The sequence below is a fragment of the Chenopodium quinoa genome, unplaced genomic scaffold, assembly GCF_001683475.1.
Source record: "Chenopodium quinoa cultivar QQ74 unplaced genomic scaffold, ASM168347v1, whole genome shotgun sequence".
Lineage (NCBI taxonomy): Eukaryota > Viridiplantae > Streptophyta > Magnoliopsida > Caryophyllales > Amaranthaceae > Chenopodium > Chenopodium quinoa.
This window is the reverse complement of record NW_018745461.1, coordinates 2,154,893-2,176,520: the sequence shown is the minus strand read 5'-3', so window position 1 is coordinate 2,176,520 and position 21,628 is coordinate 2,154,893. Positions and strand designations below refer to the sequence as shown.

The 21,628-nt window shown below is 34.2% G+C and overlaps 2 protein-coding genes across 4 annotated transcripts; one reads left to right on the top strand and one right to left on the bottom strand.

The window, feature by feature from the left end:
- Positions 1-468: 468 nt before the first annotated feature.
- On the bottom strand, positions 469-3,203 carry LOC110714919 (probable aquaporin SIP2-1). The gene is made up of 3 exons (XM_021893474.1): positions 2,779-3,203; positions 1,055-1,315; positions 469-953 (listed from the first exon to the last, which is right to left on the bottom strand). The coding sequence occupies exons 1-3, from the start codon at positions 3,070-3,072 to the stop codon at positions 792-794; spliced, it is 717 nt and encodes a 238-aa protein (XP_021749166.1). The 5' UTR covers positions 3,073-3,203; the 3' UTR covers positions 469-791.
- Positions 3,204-7,054: 3,851 nt separating this feature from the next.
- On the top strand, positions 7,055-15,970 carry LOC110714956 (E3 ubiquitin ligase PARAQUAT TOLERANCE 3-like). Of its 3 annotated transcripts, none has more exons than XM_021893511.1 (15): positions 7,055-8,043; positions 8,926-9,025; positions 9,226-9,307; positions 9,391-9,563; positions 9,675-9,745; positions 9,883-9,948; positions 10,042-10,198; positions 10,294-10,442; positions 11,184-11,348; positions 11,428-11,742; positions 12,089-12,133; positions 12,272-12,563; positions 13,565-13,687; positions 13,906-13,984; positions 15,029-15,970. In XM_021893511.1, exons 1-15 carry the CDS (start codon positions 7,878-7,880, stop codon positions 15,752-15,754), a joined length of 2,709 nt encoding a protein of 902 aa, XP_021749203.1. In that variant the 5' UTR covers positions 7,055-7,877; the 3' UTR covers positions 15,755-15,970. The 3 variants fall into 3 exon arrangements, with proteins under 3 accessions (XP_021749203.1, XP_021749202.1, XP_021749201.1); XM_021893510.1 differs by having other exon boundaries at positions 12,047-12,133; positions 13,909-13,984; XM_021893509.1 differs by having other exon boundaries at positions 12,047-12,133.
- The last annotated feature ends 5,658 nt before the right edge of the window (positions 15,971-21,628 follow it).

The window sequence follows — 21,628 nt, the reverse complement described above, 5'->3', positions numbered from 1 at the left end:
TTACTTGGTACAAAATAAGAGACAGTGATCTGCAAAGTCACATGAATTTAATTATGTTTTGGGTGCATCTACTCTAACTCACCCTTTAAAATACTTAAACGTGCCTAAGTATCGGATAAAAGTCACCTTTCAACAATATGACTGATCAGCAGTCACTAGATCAACACTGTATCAAAATATACAAGTATGACCTCTTGCATAGAAAATTTGCTAGTCTTGCAACCAAAAGCCAGCCAACGACTAAATGGTTGAGACATTGAGCCATAAACTATGGCTAACAGATTCTCAGGTGTTCCACATTAGAGAAATTGAGGCATAACTGCTACTAAAAATAAATCAATACAATATATCAGCAGAGGATGACAGGCTTCTGATAAGCAGCGAAAGCTCCTTTATTGGATTTGAGAGGGTTAATTTGTACCGTCATTGAGTTTGAAATACACACCAGAATCTGTAGATGGAAATCGATGAGGATGCAATTGCAAGTTACTTTCTTGCATTAATAAACTCAAGATAAATTTACAGCTAGTTTTAGTGGAAGTGATACAAAAGGGAAATGTTCCCATTCATGCTACTCTGTATGTATTTAACAATTTCCATAATTTTCTATCTTCATATCTAATTATGTACCTGTGCAAGGAACAAAATACACACACAAGGGAATGAAGAAAAAAATAAAACATGTTGAGATTCAAAAATCATTCTGATTTAGGCTTTGTGTCCGGCTCTTCTATTGCTTTCGGAAACAACACGATCCATACAGCCAAAAAATTGTCGAGATTGTTCTGAAATCAATCTGATTTTGGCTTTGTGTCGGACTCTTCAATTGCTTTCGGAAACAACACCTTGAAGATCCATACAGCCAGTAAGGTTGCCTCAATTGGAGCAAGCCAATAAACAAAAATGTGCTCCTTAGTTATGTAGTCACCACGAGCATAAGCCCATCCCATCACCTACATAGGCAAGCAGCAAAATTGACAGTAAAAAAAGAGTTCAGAAACTGAGTTTATATAGCATACAAGACAGAGACCATATATATGGTAAAGATACATACAGATGCCGGGTTCATGCATCCACCAGTTAAGTCTGAACCAAGAACGTGGAGTGTAAGTTTCGAAAGGCTAGAAATCCAGGTTTTCCTCACAAAACTCCCAGGAATGCTTCTTGCTAATGACAAAGAGATGAAAACAATCATAAAGGTTAGGACTCCCTCAGTCAATGCGCCTTGATGGATGTTGACATTCAGTTTTGGTCCGTTGCCAATTTCAGGAAACATATGAGTTAAGAGCTTAACCCCATAAATGGCTCCAAGCACCTGAAATGGAGAGGAGTAGATTAATATGATAAACTATAAAATATGAAAAAGACCAACTATCCTACCCAAGTAAGGCAATCACGAAAAAAAAAAAAAAACAAACAAACAAACAATTTGAGAAAAGGAAATTGCCATACACCTTATCTACCGGAGTAACTTATAAGGCATACAGTTCAAAACTTCAAATAACAGTAAATTTTGATTTCAACTCGAGTAGTAACAATGGAGCATTTCCAAACCACATAACAACCATTATAAAGACCAGCCATTAAACAGTACCTGCACCTCATACAATGCGAAAATAAAGTTCTCCAAACATTTAAGTTTGAAGGACTATAAAATCAATCCAGGTTCTAAACAAGATTTGCTAAATGTCTTTACTTGTATGATGAAACAACACAGTTATAAGATCAAAACATCATCTGCATCAACATTGTCCCAAATTCCCAATGATCCTAAAAAGGCTCCCACCAAAATCCAGGAAAATTGGGGGGCAGGGGGTCAGATACTCAGATATACATGGTCTAATCCCTTCATAAACTCTGTTAGAACCTTAACATGAAAATGCATCCAATTTCCCACTTGTTCACAAAACACGGTCTAATCCCTTTGTAATGCCATTAGAACCTTAACATAAAAGTGCATCCAATTTTCCCTACTTTCACAATCAATAAAAAGTACATAAATTGTGAATCTGTGATGCACAATCATGATATAAAGCGAAATTAAATATGAAGTGAAAGCAAACCCTCTCAACATTAAACTCTACAAGAAAAAGTAAAATACTTTTCCATAATAAGAATTCACTTAATTATTAGTCAATTTGAGGATGAGTTATGAAGACAAAAGGACAATTTTCAAAGCCAAAGGTTTTCGGAGTGTCCTTATTACTATGCTAATTTCGCGCTTCATGCAATCAAGCACTTTCCTATTTAGTCCCGACAAATAAAGATCCCTTCATATAACAACAATGCTTCATATAACAACAATGCTTCATATACAAGCACAATGATCTTGCTTCGAATACAAGCGCAAATGCAGAACGACATCATACCGAAAAGAACGTGCACACAAATAACAACATCAATTAAGTACTCAACTAAGTGTTTTTAAGGTCCTAATTCTAATAAAATCAAATCTTTCTCATCTCACAAATCTCAATCTAGGACATATTCAACCATTGACAAAAACATCAAATCAATATACTGCACAACAAATGAAGATAAACTACAATCTTAATGTCACATAATCACTGATTTAATAAAAAAAGACCTCAAATTAAACTCAATCAAAGTCAAAGTAAGATCAAATTAAAGCACAAAACTTTACAATTCTAGCAACAATATAAAACAAACCCATCACAAATTACACAACCAAATAAACCAAAAATTAAAAAATCTCAATACTCATTAACTAATTTAATTAAATTAGCTGAAAATTTGGTTTAAAAAAAAAAATTATACCTGAGCAGGAATTCTTGCACCAATGATGAATAAAAATCGACTAAAACCCCCAGAAATAGCGCCAGCCAGAATATTAAGAGGATTATAAGAAGCACCTCTCGCAAATTTAGCCAAATAAGCGAAGAAGAACAAATTGAGGACAGAGAAACACAGCTTCACAATTTCTCCAATAAAATTATGTTGAAATCCCAGAAAATGGAAGACAAAGATTTTGACAAGAACACCAGAACATACCCACATAAATGACAGCACGAAATCCGAGATTAACAACGACCCATTTCTAGTTTCTCCCATTTTTATGTAAAAAAAAGTATTTGATCAATAGGCTTTTATGGTAGTGTATCTCTCTCTATCTTTGGACTTTCAGAACAGAAAATGTTCTGTATTTTGGCATATCTTCAAATTATATTTTGTTTGGGAGGGAGTGGTTATGGTGTGCCTGGTTAAAATTTAAAAAAAAATACAAAAATACTTTATTTTTTCCATTTAAATTAGTTATATTTTGAAAATACGATAATTACAAATTTTCAAATTACTTACAATGGTCGTGATATTTTTTACTCACATTTTTTACGTCAAGAAAAATACTATACATAAGTCTGTACTCTTCAGATTATTTTCAGTAATAAGTTTTGTTCAATTTTTAATTTTTTTAATGCATTTCTAAATTAATACTCTTATAAAATATATAAAGAAATCAAATTAAGAAATGTATTAAATATTTATTTTTAGCCCTAAGTAAGGGCTACAAGCCTACACATATTATTATTACCCTTATGTCAAATTGTTGCATTGTCAATAAGGGAAAATTAGGAATTTCACTTACTTGAAATGAGAATGGAACCCGATGGAAAGAGGAACTCTAACCACTAGATTGATTTTGAAATATGTCCATAAATTTAAAATAAGAAGTACTCCGTACATAGTATAATTGTATTTTGTGTAAGTGTATAAATACATATGGTAGGACTGTATGAGCTTAATTTATTGGTCGTTATTTGGCGGCTTATGTAGCAAATTTGCAAGTAGCCAAGTTGGAAAGTGAGCATTGGGCTGACATTGACATTAATGTTACACTAGGGAAAGGAATAAAATTAAAATGGAATCTTTTCTATTTTTCAATAATGCTTACCCAGCTAATTACTATAGTTTTATCACCAACAAAGAATTCTCCTTTACTCATACTGTATAAATGTATAATGTGCATATGTAATTTATTAAATAATGAGTTGGCTGTAAAATAAAGTAGGATGATGTAAAAAAACATAAAACATACTCCCTCCGATTTTTAAATACTTGCTCTATTTCTCTATACGAACGCAGGGTTTTAGAAGAAATTAGAGAATGTAATAAAATATAGAAGTAGTGGGGTAGGTGAAAGAATTTAAAAATTCTAAATAGCAAAAGCTTCTACATTCACTACTAGAATTTCCGTGTTTTTGCAACGCTTTATAGGTTGTTTTTGGATGCAAACTTTATCAATTCTAGCAACAATATAAAACAAACTCATCACAAATTATACAACCAAATAAACCAAAAATTAAAAAAACTCAATACCCAATAACTAATTCAATCAAATTAGCTAAAAAAAATTGGTAAAAAATTATACCTGAGTAGGAATTCATGACATAAAATTACATTGAAAAGATAAATTATACCTCTGTCCCTTATTGATAGTCTCTTATGGGCAATGTTCACGGGAATTAATATACATAAATAAGAAGTACTCCCTCCGTTTTTAAATACTTGCTCCATTTTTCCATGCGCGGAGTTTTAGGAGAAATTGGATAAAGTAATAAAATATGGAGGTAGTGGGGTTGGTGGAAGAATAAAAAATTAAAAAAAAAACAAAAGTAGTTAAGAGAATTGAAGGAGACATAATATGGAATTAATATGGTTGGGTCCACTCGGTGAGAGAAATTAATAAAATATTGTAAAAACTTTCTAAATAAAGAAATGGAGCAAGTATTTAAAAACGGTCAGAAAAAAAAGTGGAACGAATATTTAAAAACGGAGGGAGTAGTAAAAGTACATTGAACAGATAAATTTACATTAGGTATGTAAAAAAGTAGAGAGATAAAGTAATAAAAGTACATAAAAAACCAAAATTTACATAAGAAAGTTAAATTTGCACAAATATTGTTGCAAATTGGAGAAATTTTGATAAAAAAATTAATTTAATGGTACTTAAAAAAAAGCAAATGTGACTATCATTTTGAGACTTAAAATAGCAATAAAGGACGGAGAGAGCGAGTATGAAAAAATTAATACTATGTGCCCATGTCCCCTTTTGTACTGTATTAGATAAGGTTACTATCAATTATTTCAATCAAAATTATACTGAATGAAATAACATCTCAAAAATCATATTTTTGTTATGTGGACAAAATAATTTTGGATGATTATTACATCATTTGCATGGACTGGGAGAGGTATTAGTTGAAGATATAACGGCTTTAGTTAGCTAAATGTAACATTTGAATATGGTGAGAACACCCACTTGTTATTATGCTTAATAAATAAGAATAGTTGCACACATAATTGATAGAGAAATTAATAGTACTCATAATTCATATTTTAGTTGTGAATTTGTGATTATCTGTGAATGGCATTGTGTGATGGTGAACTTTTAGGAAAATGAAGTATGTAGTAGCAACTAGTAATATTTTACGAAATTGGTTGCTCATATCATACCTCTATTAGATATCTATCATATTTTCTTAAATTGGGCTCACCTCAAGTTTGTGCTAGCTAGGATAAGCTTGAAAATATAAAGCCCAATAAGCTTAAATGTGAGTTTAAGCCAGTGCAAAACAAACTGAGCTAACCTTAACTCAAGCTCAGATTGTTATTACACTTCTTTACAGAGTATAAGATAAGGAGAAGGGTCTTACAGGTCGGAACCTCTTATATGTCAATCCCATCTGAGTTAGCGAGTTAGGTCCTTTGAAAGTGGGGGAATAAGGTAAAGGAATTCTCACTCCAAAGTGCCTTAAGTGGGGTTTGAAGCCTACATTCTCTTGGTTGTGAGATAACAAACATTGTTACACTATTCATCAGTATTAACTAAGTGCATCAAATATTATACAAATGCTTAACATGGAGTAATTATCTTCTTAGAATATCACCGTTGGATTACTTCATAATTATAATCCCACCAAGAGAGTTGTGTTTTCATCACACTCCCAAAAAAAAAAAAAACATAGTAATTAACTATTTTTAGAAATAAAATTGATAATTGTGGATAATATGATTTTTGTAATACTAAAGTCAAGGTTTGTACACTTAATTTAAGAGCATTTTTAGCAATAACTTTTAAAGTAGCTTTTAGTGTATTGTCTCCACTAATTTCCGAATATTTGTGGTGAATAATGTATTGTAACTTCTAAAATACATTTGACAAAACTTGTAAAACCAACATCAATTTTTTTATTTTTTGACAAAAGCGACAAGATTTAAGGCCTATTCATCTCAGCTTAATTTCAGTTCAATTCATCTCAGCTCCAATCAGTTTAGTTTTGTTCAGTTCAACTCCTAATTTCTTTCTCTCATAAAATATTCATTTCAACTCTATCTAGTTCAGTTCAGTTTAGCTCCAATCAGTTCAGTTCAGTTCAACTCGGTTCAGTAAATGTGAACAGGTCTTTATTTTCATAACACCTTCTCTTTCCTATATATAATTGACTATCCAAAATCTCAACATTTTAGTTTGTGTCGAATATCTAAACTAGACAACAACTTCAGCAAATACTAGTCGACAATTAAGAGCAACTACATAGTAATATAACAACCAATTTCAGCGTTCAAAATCACGAGAAAAAATAAATTGCAAAATGTCAAAAAGACGTTCAAAGATATGCAAATTCAAAATTGAATAACAGGGTTACAAAAACTTCTACTTTGTAAAATGAATTAGGCTTGAACATTTTGTTTAGAGTAAAGTAAGAACTATCCTACCAATCTAAAACTTCTCATAAGTCAACTCGACCCGAATTAGCAAATACTCAAACTGAGAAGACATTTAGAATGGAGGAAAGAGTTATGTTCTGTTCTGTTTTACTGAACTGAACTGAATATTTTACAACAGAAAGAATTTAGGAACTATACTGAACTGAATTTAACTGATTGAAGCTGAACTAAACTAAAATTAAATTGAATAGAACATACCTTTATTCAATTAGGTTTAGACATGGTAAGTTGATAAACAAGTGGGAAAGAAAAGAAAGAAGATGCACTTCACTTTCACATCACTTGATACTATAAATGGCGCCACATAACCACATTATCCCAAGTTTGGGCGTAAACTCGTAAACGTAAACTCGTAAACGTAAACTTCTCTCTCGTTTTCCCCAATTATGTAAACCCAAACCCTAACCCTAATTCCTATCCTTCTCTCAAATTTCAATCTTCTTCATCCAATTTTATCACTGATACTCCTCCAATCAACTTGTTCTTCAATCAAATTCTCCTGTGTTGCTCTCCAAATCGCAGTATTCCGTGGATTTTCGCTGAAGATTTCTCTAGTTCGTCGCTGAATCGAAGAACTTTCAATTTTTGGGCTATTTGCAGAAACTTATCGTGTTTTTCTGCTGTTTCATCTGTTATCAGAGGTTCTCGCGCCGGAGATGTTACGGTTTTCGAGGTTTGTGAAGAGTCGGTGTCTTCGGTGTTGATGATTTCTCCTTTTTCATGAAGGAATTCTGGATTTCTGGCTTCGATCTGTGAGATCGTATCGTATCGGTTCAATCTATGATTGATTGGATCAATATCATCTAATTGATCTTCTTTGAAGCTGGATTTTGCTTCTATTAATTCAGAATTCAAGAATTGAGCTGTTGTAGCGGCGGCAGTGGCTTTCGAAGGACTTCGCAGCGAAGAAGTATACTAGGAGAGGAACTGAAGGCGGCAAAGAGATAAAATTTTTACTTTGTACTTTGTTAATTTTGAGTTTGAAGTTCAATTAGAGGCCTTTATTTTTGAATTTGAAGGCCTCATAATATCCGTAGTTAGGGTTTTTGATTGCATTTTTGTGCGATATAATTTTTGTTCGATTGATTGATTTCTTTTTGAAGGAAAGAAAAGTGAAAAAAAAATTAATTATGGCAGTTTATTATAAGTTTAAAAGTGCTAAAGATTACGACTCAATTTCAATCGACGGTCATTTCATATCGGTTGCCAATCTAAAAGAAAGAATTTTTGAATCAAAGCATTTGGGAAGGGGTACTGATTTTGACCTCGTCGTGACCAACGCTCAAACCAATGAAGGTTGGTTGATTTCCTGGTGTAGCTTATAAGTTGAATTGAATTGCTTTCGACCAATTTTAGTTTGAAGTTTTTGAATTGCATTCTTGCTCAATTTTGAACCTGTAGTTGTGTAAGCTGTTATTTCTTGGGGATTCGAAACCGGCTTTTAGGTTTATCTGGATTGTGTGAAATCAGAGGCTCTTGCAATTTTTCTTAAGTGCTAAAATTGAAGTCTTGATGTGAGCCCGTCTGATTTCACGCAATTACACAGGTCCTTGTTGGACTTAGAGTCCGTAATGAGATCTTCTATCTCATTTTGCTAGTCTCATATGATGTCACAAGTAGTCTGAGTACTTCTCAAGTCCAACTTGCATTAACTATATTTCCGCAAGTTAAATTAGGATTAGGATGATGAGGTGGTGAAATGTGAAGGGGTGATAACGATATACCTAAGATGCTGATGTTGAATGGGACATATGATCCAATTCCTGATGCAGGATGGTGGTCTTTAATACCCAAACCACATCAGACTGTAGTACCCCAATTGCTTAATTAGCTGCTTCTTTTGTTTACAAGCTTAAGAAGTGTTCATTTCTTGACATGTCTAACTTTGTTAACAAGAAGCAAATAGCTGATAGTTAGGTTTTCTTTGTATAGTTGAGTTTAGGTTATAACCACATTCTGGTTCAAGCTCAATTTGCCATGCAATTTCACACTTTTGTCTAGGCTGTTTGATTTTGGGGATTTGGTTTCATTGCTACATAACTGAGATGGCCTTTTGACTTCCCACTAATAACAGCTGCCAAGTTTTGTCAGGTCAAAGTTGGGCAATGGTTCTTGGCTGTATTGTTTTATGTCTTTTTGCAGCTTTTCATGGATTGTCTCTCTGTTCTGCGATTTCAGAGTATCTAGATGAAGCGATGTTGATTCCAAAAAACACTTCTGTTCTAATACGCCGAGTACCAGGACGTCCTCGCATGCCCATTGTTACACAACCGGACGAGTATTGATCCAATCTCCTGTTTTTTTAACCTTGAATCATTTTTTGTTGATACTACTTTTTGTATCAGTGCCATAGGGCTCATCTTATTTACCTGTTATATTTTGTTATATATATGTGCTGAAATTTTCATTGAAAAGAAATTGAGTTTAAGGTGGCCAATTGTTCGCTTGTTGAGATGGAAATCTGCTTTTGTTCTGTAGGCCGAAGGTGGAGGATAAGGTTGAGGATGAGCAACATGCAAAAAATAACTACTTTGCTGCTGATTCTTCAGGGTTTGGAGATGTATATATCCAGCATTTCTTAGTTTATATCTATAGTTGTTACAAAATTCATACATGACGAACATGTTAGATCATATGTTTCAGTTTGAAGCTTCAGAACTGGATGATGAGTTTGGAAATGATCTATATGCAACAATCCCTGAGATGACACCAGGACAATCAGGCAATCCGATGCAGGATTCAGTTCCTGCTAGTAAAGCTGATGAGGACAGCAAGCTTAAGGCTTTAATTGAAAATTCTAGTTTTGACTGGCAGCGGTGAGACTTTTCTTTCTTTATTTTTTTTTACAAAATTTAAGAAAGGGTTTTAGTTGTGACCGGATATCTTTTTTTCCCAGTACTGATGTGAAGTAATGTGTGAATATGCAGTCAACCTGGTGATGGTTTTGGCTCTGGGAGAGGATTTGGAAGAGGTGGGAGGGGGGGTGGTCGAGGTTTTGGTATGTCTAAAGCAATAAATCCTTACCTGCTTAGTGTATATAGTATATTGTTGATGCCTTGACAAATTTGTTTGCTATTGGCGATGAGTCTTAGTGATGTAAATGATTTAATTCTAATATTGCATGCTCTTGATTAGGCCGAGGTGGTATGGAGAGGAAAACACCTCCACAAGGCTATATCTGTCACAGGTGTAAGGTTCCTGGTAAGTTGTTGTTTACTCTTTCTTTAATGTTGGTGGTTCAATTTTAAACATTGTCGTGGATGCTGATTGTTTGTAAATAAATCTGTATATCAGGTCACTTTATTCAGCACTGCCCTACAAATGGTGACCCTAATTTTGACATCAGGAAAGTGAAACCTCCTACTGGCATTCCCAAGTCAATGCTTGTAGCTACACCGGATGGCTCCTATGCATTGCCAAGTGGCACATCTGCTGTCTTGAAACCAAATGAGTAAGCTCACTTAAATTACTATTATTATCATTTTGTCTTTGCAGCTCTTATCTTGTGCAGAATTCTTGAGCTGACAGCACTTTTACTCTTAACAGGGCTGCATTCGAGAGAGAAATTGAAGGTCTACCTTCTACTCGTTCTGTTGGAGATCTTCCACCAGAGCTCCATTGCCCGCTGTGCAAGGAAGTGATGAAGGATGCCGTGTTAACCAGCAAATGTTGTTTCAATAGTTTCTGTGATAAATGTAGGGTGATTGTATACTGTAAAGTGCCTTCATATTATCATAATAATGACGCGTGCCGTTTTTGACGATTGTTAGAGTTTTGTGTTGGTTTGATGAATGTAAATATTTTCAAAGAATAGCTCTCCCTTGGCTTCAGATTGCAAGTTTTTGTTTTTATTTATTTTTAATTAGTTTATTGATATAATCTTATTCTTTAATTATAGGATATAAGTAGCATAATGATCTTTGAGTGGGGGTCATATAGAATTTGATGTACTTATGTGCTTGGTTTATTGTATGGTATATTTTTGGAACATGAAAAAAAGTTGATGGTTATTGGTTTTGCATCTCCTGTATGGTATATTTTTGGAACATGAAAATAAGTTGATGGTTATTGGTTTTGCATCTCCTGTATGGTATATTTTTGGAACATGAAAATAAGTTGATGGTTATTGGTTTTGCATCTCCTAGTAATTTATATAATCTTTGGGTCTCATTGTGCTGGAGCATTGGTGTATTATGTAATGGCCTGTTTATTTGCTCTCAACATTTACATTTACTGTGCAAATATTTACTATGCAAATTGTGGACCCTTTTTATAAACAGCATTAACTTATATTGCAGTTTTTTCATTGACACATTTTCAAATAAAATTAGCCTTAAAGATTTGAGTGTTAGTGCCATTTGTGATCAGTTGATGTATACTGGTTTTTCTAGGTTCTAAAATTGTTTATTTATTTATTTTCCTTGAATCATGGCCAGGTATAAGGGACTTTATTATCTCAAAGTCTATATGTGTCTGTGGGGCAAGAGATATACTTGCAGATGATCTTCTGCCAAATAAGACACTCCGGGATACCATTAACCGTATACTGGAGTCTGGTAATAGTAGTGCAGACAATGGAGGGAGTGCTCTCCATGTTCAAGGTAGTTAAATTGAGTTTTTCTCAGCTGAACAAATTCTTTCCTGTCTTTTTTCAAAGATCTCATTATCTTGTTTCCTCAGATATGGAGTCTGCTCGCTGCCCGCAGCCTAGGATTCCATCGCCTACTCAATCTGCTGCCTCAAAAGGGGAGCAAATGCTTCCTCCACGTACTGAAGGAACTTCAAATATGAAAGAGAGTTTAGAAGGTATTAAGCCTAGCCATGCTTCACAGTCGCAACCACAGCAGCATATCTCAGAAAGAGACAAGATTACGAAAGTTCCAGACGTGTCTGAAGCTACTCATGAGTCGGCTAGTGTGAAGGAACCTGCGTCACAGGGTAGTGCTTTACCTGTTGAGGAAGAAGTTCAACAAAAGGTGGCTGTTGGTGAAGCAGGTAAATTGCACAGATGGTTGGTTTTGTCAAAATTGTTCTCTGTTACTATATTTTGTTTTACAAAAGCTTTTTAGCTCTCTGTAATATGTTCTAGGTTTGTGCAACTTTTTTTTTTATTCTGTCCGAAGCTGTCGTTTATTTTTCTTTAATTTGTGAGGGGAGCTAGGGGCGGGGGCTTGCAGTGTGTTACAGAGGCTTATATTTATTTTGCCCTAGTGATTATGGTGAAAATGCTCCTGTTGCACTTCTCCAGAATTTTTTCACATTAAAATGTAGATAACACACATTTTGTATATAAATGCAGCTGGCTGTTATCCTAATCAGTTGCCTTTTCCATGTCTTCCAGTAAAGAAAAAGAAGAAGAAGAAGAAGATGCCTATGCCTGGAAATGGTACACCCTTTTCATTTTAGTTTTCATGTCTTTCTTAATGCTACAACTCTGGATGTTTCTCTTGAGTCATTGTTTATCTTTATGTATGTATTTGTGGTACTGATTTCTGACACTGGGCTTGAACTTGATAATTTGCAGCTCCAGACATGCAATGGATGGGCATGCCTCCTGGGATGGATGGATACATGGGCCCTAATGGCTTCAATCCCTGTTGGCCAGGCATGCAGCCTGCAATGGATGGATTCATGGGCCCCTTTGGTGGACATGGTGGTAACATGCCTTACAATATGGGTTATGGTCCAGGGCCTATGGATATGCCCTTTGGGAATGTTTTCCCTCCAGATCCTTTTGGGAACATGATGCCTCCAGACCATTTTGGAGCACAAGGGTTCATGATGCCTGGAATGCCCCCGATGCTTCCTCCTCAAAGGTATAAATTGCAGAATGTTGATATTTTGTTCTCACACCATTTCCTTACCTTGTCTTTGGCTCTGTTATCCGTTTGCTGATATTGGACTCTGCTAATAGCAGTATTCATGCCAATAAATGTGTTTTTTGTTTTTGTTTTTTTGTTGAGTGTATGTATGTATGCATGTATGTATGTATACTATGGCATTGATGCTGTTTGGTGGGTGTGTGTGTTATAATTTTGACATTTTCTTCATTTGAGCTCACTGTGTATGTATATACTCTGTATGTACATTCTGTTGCTTCTCATGCTCGTCTTCTCGATAGAGCTTCAAAATTCACTGTTCATCTGCTTTGCATCTGACCTAGATTTTCATCTCAAGTTCTATTTCTGAACAATAGATTTTCCTGACAAAAAATTTAACTAAACTTCATATAACTAAACACAATGTTTTTCCACAAAAACAGGTCACTTGTTAATCCAAAAATTAAAACAAAATTTGTCATGTATGATCAGTGAGAAATGAGAAAGAAAGCAGTCTGCCAACTGAACAGTGAAAATAAGAATGAAAAAATGTGTCATTATTTATGATGCCTATTTAATTTTATTTGAGGACTTTACTCCATCCTTCTATCAATTATTAAAAACAACTGATATGGCTCAGTAAACTATGGATATTTTTTTAGTTATTATTGTGACGTACTCCAGAGCAGATGGTTTTCAACTTTTCATGTTACAGATTCAGGGTATACACGGTAACAACTCCCCTTGTTGGGTGAGGGCGTGAGGTTGCATACACCCATTTATCTTACTCTAATGTAGGCATGAGCCACTTTAGAGGCAAATGGGGTAATATTAATATGGAAGCTGATTTTTATTGGTTCTTGTGCAATAGAGTTCATACTTATGGTGTTGTCTCTTTTATGCACATGAATAAACTGCTTGTGTTGAGCTGGCACTAGAATTTTTTTTACTTTTCATTATGTGAAAGACCAAAAAATTGAGCTGTGTTTCATATACAGGGATCTTGCAGCAGAATTTGGAATGGGCATGAATGTCAGGCCACCTTTGATGAGTCGGGAAGAATTTGAGGCTCGGAAGGCTGAAGTAAGAAGAAAGCGAGAAATGGAGAGACGGGTTGAGAGGTGAGGAAGGGTCTAAGTTATTTTGATTTAATTGTTTGTAAACCAAATAAGGCAATAGTTAGCTATTTCAATTAATAAATTAAAGGCGTGTTTCAGGGTGTAGTATTACTCCATATTATGTAGCCTATTTTTGCGTGTGGAGAACTCTTGGAGTCTTGGTACTTGTATGTATGAAGAGTTCATTTAGTGTGTTGGTCTGATATGAATATTCATTGCAGTAGGGAACTTCCCAGAGATCGTGATTATAGCAGAGAAGTAAGCAGCAGCGCCAACCCCCCACCTATGAAGTCAAAACCTGTATGTTATTTTGTTGTCAATCTTTGTTCTTTTTGGTTTTGGCCTTAAGTGAAGCAGGAGGCTGCAATTTGGCTAGCAAACTTTTTCTATAGCTTGATAAATTTAAGTCAAAAAAATGTGAGTATAGGCAACTGAGGTTTCTTCTAACCCTTTGGTCTATAATTCCTATATTGGATTATTCTGGTCTCTATGTTGGGGAGCTTGATTGGGCTATTCTCGATTGTCCCGATCTTTTATGAGCTGGATGACATTTTTCAATTTGTGGTTGTATAAATGGGCTGTAGCCACAGGCCCACCTTAGTAAATACCCACTCTTCTGGTTCATTTTTTTTGTTTGTTTTTATTGCTCCCTTGTTGCTTGCAAGGAAAAAAATTTGAATGATTAGTTTTAAGTGGTTGACTTTTTTTTTGGTGGATTGTGTAACAAAAGGCTGTCTTGGCAAAGCTATGGGATAATACATTAAAAAAAAAAAAAAAAAAGAAGCTCTAATTCACCTAAGAAATTTCTCTTTTTGCTATGTATATTGTTTTGAATGCATGTTTGTAATAATTGACATTATGCGATATAGTGTTAAAATTTTGGGAATGGTTCTGAATAATATTCTTTTCAGATTGAATACATATTTATTTACTGTATTTAGTCTTTCAGTAAATTTAAAAATATGCCAGGGAATTTTAGTTACTCTAAAAATACGAAATTCTTGTGAGCTTTTTTTGAAGAATCAGTAACCCGAGTAAACTATTTTCCTGGGGAGTACAAAGTTTATATGCCTGACTACTCTGAATGTTGGACAAAAAGTTTGTATTTGACTAATTTGTTTCTAATTACCAGGTCTATAATGTGTTTGCTGTTTTGTTAAGAAAAACTTGTTTTGGTTGACTGATTATGAAATATACGATGATGGGTGTTGTCTAAATCTGAAATAAAAAGTTGAAATGTATTATAGCTGATATTAAAATTATTTACCTATGTTAGTTGTTATATATTTGGGGTGTTAGTTAAATATAAAAAGCATGTTATTAACATGTTTTATATTGTTGCAGAGGCCTCCTCCAGCCAGCAGGTCCCCAAGTGAAGACCGCTATGATAGTCTCCGGGACCGGGAGAGGGAGAGGGAGAGGGAAAGAGCGAGGGTAAGGGAAAGGGCTTCTGTCGATCGTGACCGGGAACAAGACCGGGATCGTGACCATGACAGCCACCAGCGACGGACTTCCCACAGTCACAGGTCTGAACGGGCTTCACCTGACAGAACTAAACGTGATGTAGAAGTCCCTCGTCCGACCCTGAAAAGAAAATCTGAACACCCTGAGCGAGATCACAACCATGAACGAGACCGCGATCACCGTGAGCGTGACCATAAATCTGAACGTCATTCTAAACCGTCCTCTAAGCCACCATCTTCTGTAGATGTGGTTCAACAGTCATTAGACAAGAAATATAAGGCGAGTGTGTTCTCGAGGATTAGCTTCCCGGATGAGGAGGTTTCCAAGAAGCAAAAGGTTTCTGCTGAGCCCAAGTCTAAGCCCGTTAGCAAGGACCATGATGCCCACCATCATAAAGTAGTGGCGTCATCATCTACAGCAAATGGGCACCATCATGATGCAGGGAAGAAGAGTGTGGCGGCAGCAGCAGCTATGGATTATGAGTCAAGTGACGATGAACGGCATTTTAAGAGGAAGCCTTCAAGGTATGAGCCATCACCCCCACGCCGAGAGGAGTGGATGAGTGTAGATGAGGAAGATGGTAGGCGGCATCGTAAGCACAGGTAGAGATGTAATACTAGGGAACTGATATTGTGAGGTTGAAAAGTGAGCAGGCCGAGGATCAATTTTCCCTGTTTGGGCAAATCACTCATCACTGTAATCTTATGTTTTTTTCTTATTTTTTTTAAACTTTGATTTGATGATTTTGTAATAAAATTGTACCTTTCCCATCTTCATTCTTTCTATCAAATATCAATGAAATCCACGCAATTTACATATGAATCTTTTGTCAAAAGTTTTTTTTTTCTTTTTTGCTTATACTCGTCTCCTCTTTCGATTATCCCCGTTAATAGATTTTGAATATGTAGTTTATTTTAGCGAGAATGCATTGATTACTACATATAGTGTGTTAGTAAAACTATACCTTCGTTTTGTTTAAGCAAAATTCGTAGCGATGGCTTAACATTTTTTTTAATTCAAAATCTTATACTACCTCCGTTACAGGTTATATGTAACGATTAGACATTTTTCCTCAATGTTTTATGTCAAATCGTTGCACACTGTGTAACGGAGGTAGTATTAATATGTTGCTAGTACAAGTATTAAAAAATAAAATTACTGGTGAGCATGAGTTGGATAACTATACCCATTTGACATGATCTGATTTGATATATGCCTTGGTAAATGATTCTTTAATCGGCTTTTGGCTTTAGCATTTGGTTAATCTAACATTCAAACATTTTGTTTGGTAAATGGTTTTAATAGCCAAATCATAACAAATATTTACTAAAAAAGCCAATACAAGCAGCTTGCAAACTAACCAATAGCCAAATACCAAATAAGGCCATAATAAAATACGAATAGGGTTTTACGACGTACATCTTTATGAAATGCAAAGCACCTATTTTGTACTCCGTAATGGTTGTAGCTTAAAATTTTGATCGTAACTCAACTATCAAACGGACAGTTTAGGGGACTTCAATTGAAAACAGAAAAACATCCTTCTTTATATACGTAGTAGAATCTTTTTTGCATGGAAAATCAATAATTGATCTTACAAGTTACAAACACGTACAAAGAAATTAAGGAAAGTAAAGATAATACAAAACAAACTCCTTTTTCCTCATATAACACTAGTAACTAATTTAATTAGTTACTAATTAAGGAAGGAGATGCATACATTTTCAAAAGCATAAACAAAATCAATTACATAAAACTATTACCAAGTTTCATTTACCAAAATATCATTATACTTTAACTTTGTATAGTTTTGGTAGAAGCTAAGGTATAATAGTTAAATTATTGATTATGTTACAACAAATTGTATCAATTAACAAGGCTCAATGCGGGCACAAGAAGGGTTCCAACTCCGCTAAGGATGCTGCCCAACTGAAGCAAAGGGATGCCCTCGAGGCTGCCTGTACTAACCGCGGCGTAAATGGGACAACCGAGGATGGGAAGGTTAACAAAGACCCTAAGCCTAGAGATATCAAGTACACTATTTAAGATGTTACCAACGTTAAGAATTTCGATCCTAAACGAGCATCCGAGGCAGTTTTGACTGAAGCAAGTATGTTGCCATTGAGCCTAACTCCTACCCTAATGTTGGACAAGGGTGCGCAGGTTCTACAAGCAGTTGTCACGGTGGGTGAGCACCGACATGTTCCGACTATGGCTAGCACGTTCACGGTTAGGCCGTTGATTATTAGGGCATTGGTTTCGGGTAAGGTGGTGGACATGAGTAGTAGGGTTAGTGCAAGAGAAACAAAGGTTGATTTTGTTGTGTTTGCCATTGTATGTAGTAAGGATGTATTTATTGTTGTATGGTTGAGTAGTTTGTATTTAGTTGAAGTGTGAGGAAAATGGTAGTAGTTAAGAGAGCTATTTATAGGAATGTATATGCAATTTGTATAATAATTGTATGCTTAATAATGTTTGAAAATTAAAATAGAAAATAATAAGGATCTTGCTAAAGAGCACACGGGACGTTATATAACCCTTTATTAAAATAGTTTTTTAAAATGGTGGTATAAATTTGGGAATGCATGCTAATTAAATCACGTGTCGATCTGTCTAATTAATGTTTATTTCAAGTTAATAGTTTTACTTTGAGTTATCTCATCCAATGCCTCCTGGATATTCATTAGCTTTGCCAAATACTCCCTCCGTCCTTATTGATAGTCTCTTATGAGCAATTTTCACGGGAATTAATAAGAACTAGTAAAAGTGCATTGAAAAGGTAAATTTACATTTGAGTATGCAAAAAAGTAGAGAGCGAAAGTAATAAAAGTATATGAAAAAGCAAAAGTTACATAAGAAAGTTAAATTTGCATAAATATTGTTGCAAATTGGAGGGGACTTTTGTAAAAGTTACTCCGTAATATTAATGGTACTTAAAAAAAAAAAAAAAAGCAAATGAAACTATCATTTTGAAACTTATTGGCTGAAGAGACTATCAAAGTATCAATAGGAATGGAGGGGGTAATAATTATATTTTAATATTAAACATAATGATTAATGAGGAAAAAAGGGAATTGAGGGATGGCTATATTTTGTGTTCTTCCCTTTATTAATTAGAGTGTAAGTGTGCAATTTGATAAGGTTGCAATCCATAGGGAGAGTTTGTTATGAATGTGCATGCGTAAATAATTGTTTATATATATTGTGACGTTGTGGTCACGTACTTTTTTTTTTTTTTTTAAATTATTATCACATTTTGTATTCCCAAAGTCCTATACCTTTGAGAATTTGTTATGTTAGACTTTGTTAATAGGGCTAGTGCAATAATAGAACGTATGCATGGAAGACTACCAGATCGGAACAACTGAACAAGTAGAAGATATTATGCTCATCATATTGCTCATCATATTGTTTAAAGAAAATTAAATTAAACCCCATGCAACTCATGTATGGTGTATATGTAGTAGAAGGTCACCGAATCAATTTTTAAAGTTGCACAACACGTTACACGTACATAGTACACTTGCACAATTTTAAGGGAAGAACACAAAAACACCCATCCCTTAAATCCTCATTTTCCGGATTTATCATTCAACTATTATTATATTATTATTATTATTATACTTGTACTATTCAAACTTTATACGGAGTACATACAAAGTATATGCATATGCATGCATATTGCAATCACACATTTATCCTATAAATAGTTTCCTTCATTTCTATCATTCTTCTCACACTAACTCCAAATACATACTCTAAATTCCTACAACTAACATTACAATGGCAAACACAACAAAATCAGCCTTTGTTTCTCTTGCACTAGCCCTACTAATCATGTCCACCACCTTACCCGAAACCAATGCCGCCCTAGTAATCAACGGCCTAACCGTGAACGTGCTTGCTATAGTAGGAACTTGTCGGTGCTCACCCACCGTGACCTCAACCTGCCCCATATGCGCGCCCTTGTCCAACATCAAGATCGCGGTTAAACTCAATGGCAATGTAATTGGTTCAGCCAATACTAGCACTGATGGCTCCTTTAAGATCACTATTAATGTGGGAAACATCATAAATAACCTAGTTGATGTCTCTAATCTTAGGGTCTTCATTGAGCTTCCTATCGCCGGTTGTCCCATTTGGGCGGCCGTGTCTACCGGCCACCTCCAAGGCATCCCTCTCTTGCAGGTTGGCACCGTCCTTAATGGAGTTGCTACCCTTCTTGTGCCCGCTTTGAGTCTTGTTAATTGATCTAATTTGTCAGAACAGTACATTTTAATCAAACTATCTATATTGTACCTAAAGCTTCTACCAAAATTATTAATATAATGTAAAATTTTTGGTGGATTAAACTTGGTACATGTTTCAAGTACTTGGAATATAATTTCTTCTTGCTTTCAATAAATTATGTATCTCCTTCAAATTCTTAATAAGATAGTAACTAAATTAACTAGTTAATTAGTTACTAATGAATGTATGAGGAAGAGGGAGTTCGCTTTGTAATACTATTATTACTTTTCTAATTTTTGTACATGTTTTCCTATCCCTAAGATTAATTAAGGTTTTCCATGCAACGAAGATTTTATCTATCCCTTATTTTTCTACTCTATTTTTTAGTAAAAAAAAAACATATCCGAAATTTTCCAATCCGAATCTAGTATGTACGGATTCAACTAAATTCACTAAACCCATAATGATCTATCATTAACGTGTCGACGCAGAACACAACACAACCCTTATACACATATACGTGTCAAGTATACACATGTCACACGTGTCACGTACAATCATGTCGGTTAAGTGGTATGCCTGCAATTTGTACCCATGGAAAATTTGCAAATAAGGGTCTTATGATTTGTTGAATATCAATAGGTTGAACTACATGTAGTGAATATTATTACTAAAGGCCTACAAGTTAATTAACCTGATCAAGATAACAAGTAGACATATAGTTGACAATAGCTTAAAAACAAAGACTACACTACTAGTACTACTACTACATTTTCAATCAAACTATCCTCCAATGGTTTGGCTATTAGCTTGAAAATTATTAAAATTGCAAGCTAGTCCCTAAAAGCAACCATTGGAGTTGCTCTTATTATTATTATTATTATTATTATACTCTTCAACTAACCCTTATTGCACACCCTATAAAAACCTCCCTAGCTTCACCCCTCAATTTCTCCTCACACTACAACAAAATACAATCACTAAAGTCATATTTCCTATATACTGTATAAAAAATTAAAAAAAAAAAAACTAAAAAAAAAAATCACAATTTCATAAGTCCTAAAATGGCAAACATACGCAACAACAACTACCTAACCAAAAGCCAATGCCGCTTTAAACCTCAACGGAATAGACACTGTACTTAATGGAACTCTTTGTTGCTCGCGTCGCGCACTTTAACCGATCGTTGCAACAACTGCCCACCCTTAAGTCCTTAACCAAAGAATAAATAAGTATCCAAAATAAGCAAGATGAACGAATCTTTCGAAATAGCTTTATAAAGCATTAGAACATAGAAAGCCAAACCTTAAAGAAAACCACCCTACATAATCAAATGGAGTATGACTTACTCAAGTCTAAGATCTAAGAGCAAGATTAGCCCTGTCTAGTCTTAAGATTTTAATTAATTGCTACATCAGATTTTATATTAAATTTAATTATTTTTTTTAATTTTAATTATGTTAAGACTGCTTAAAACCCAATCAAATTTATCTCTTCAATCCTAAGACTTATTTTAGATTTCTTTAAAATATTTATTAATTTTTATTTGTCTTTTAACATATATATTTCAATATATATTTTTTCGAAATACATATACAATTTTAATATGATATAAATATTCACATTGGGATAACAAATTTCTAACCCAATTTAGATGTCATAGTTGAAAAATAATAGAAAAAAGATCAAGCAAAAAAAAATAAATTATAATGGAACTACATGAATTTAATTGATTTAAAAATGCATTAAATTTTAAAATTACAATATTGCATTAAATAGTTGTAAATGGAAAATAAAAATGACTAATGTAAAATTGATAGTTTAAATACTAAGATAACTTAAATTGATAATTGTTATGATTGGTATGTATTTTTATTTTTTTGCAACAAGATAAGTACATAGTTAAGATAAAATAGAATAAACAATGATTTTTGCATATAAAAAATTTAAAACAAACGTACATATCTATAATTTTTTATTATTTTTTTTATTTTTTTTTTAAGAAATGTACATAGATTTTAATGTATTTAAGAAATAAAAAAAAGTTTTATTTTATCAAAACACTCTGTTTTGATGTATATAGGGAAAACACGGTGTATAGTGTGGAGAGTTGAGTCTTGAGTTTTCAAGACTCCACTTCAGATTTTGTTAAGACTTAGCTTCTTAAATGCATTAAAAAAAAAACAAAGTCCTGTCTTAAGATCACAAAATCAATAAAATGATGATGTCACCCTGAGGGCTAATCTTGCT

What these genes read in the sequence shown, in the direction of transcription:
- LOC110714919 (XM_021893474.1), bottom strand. Translation starts at nt 3,072, where the DNA reads ATGGGAGAAACTAGAAATGGGTCGTTGTTAATCTCGGATTTCGTGCTG. An exon ending in GTGCAAGAATTCCTGCTCAG is followed by an intron (nt 1,316 to 2,778) that starts GTATAATTTTTT and finishes TCTCCATTTCAG; the next exon opens with GTGCTTGGAGCCATTTATGG. An exon ending in GATGCATGAACCCGGCATCT is followed by an intron (nt 954 to 1,054) that starts GTATGTATCTTT and finishes TTGCCTATGTAG; the next exon opens with GTGATGGGATGGGCTTATGC.
- LOC110714956 (XM_021893509.1), top strand. Translation starts at nt 7,878, where the DNA reads ATGGCAGTTTATTATAAGTTTAAAAGTGCTAAAGATTACGACTCAATT. An exon ending in ATTGTTACACAACCGGACGA is followed by an intron (nt 9,026 to 9,225) that starts GTATTGATCCAA and finishes TTTGTTCTGTAG; the next exon opens with GCCGAAGGTGGAGGATAAGG. An exon ending in GGTGGCTGTTGGTGAAGCAG is followed by an intron (nt 11,743 to 12,046) that starts GTAAATTGCACA and finishes ATATAAATGCAG; the next exon opens with CTGGCTGTTATCCTAATCAG.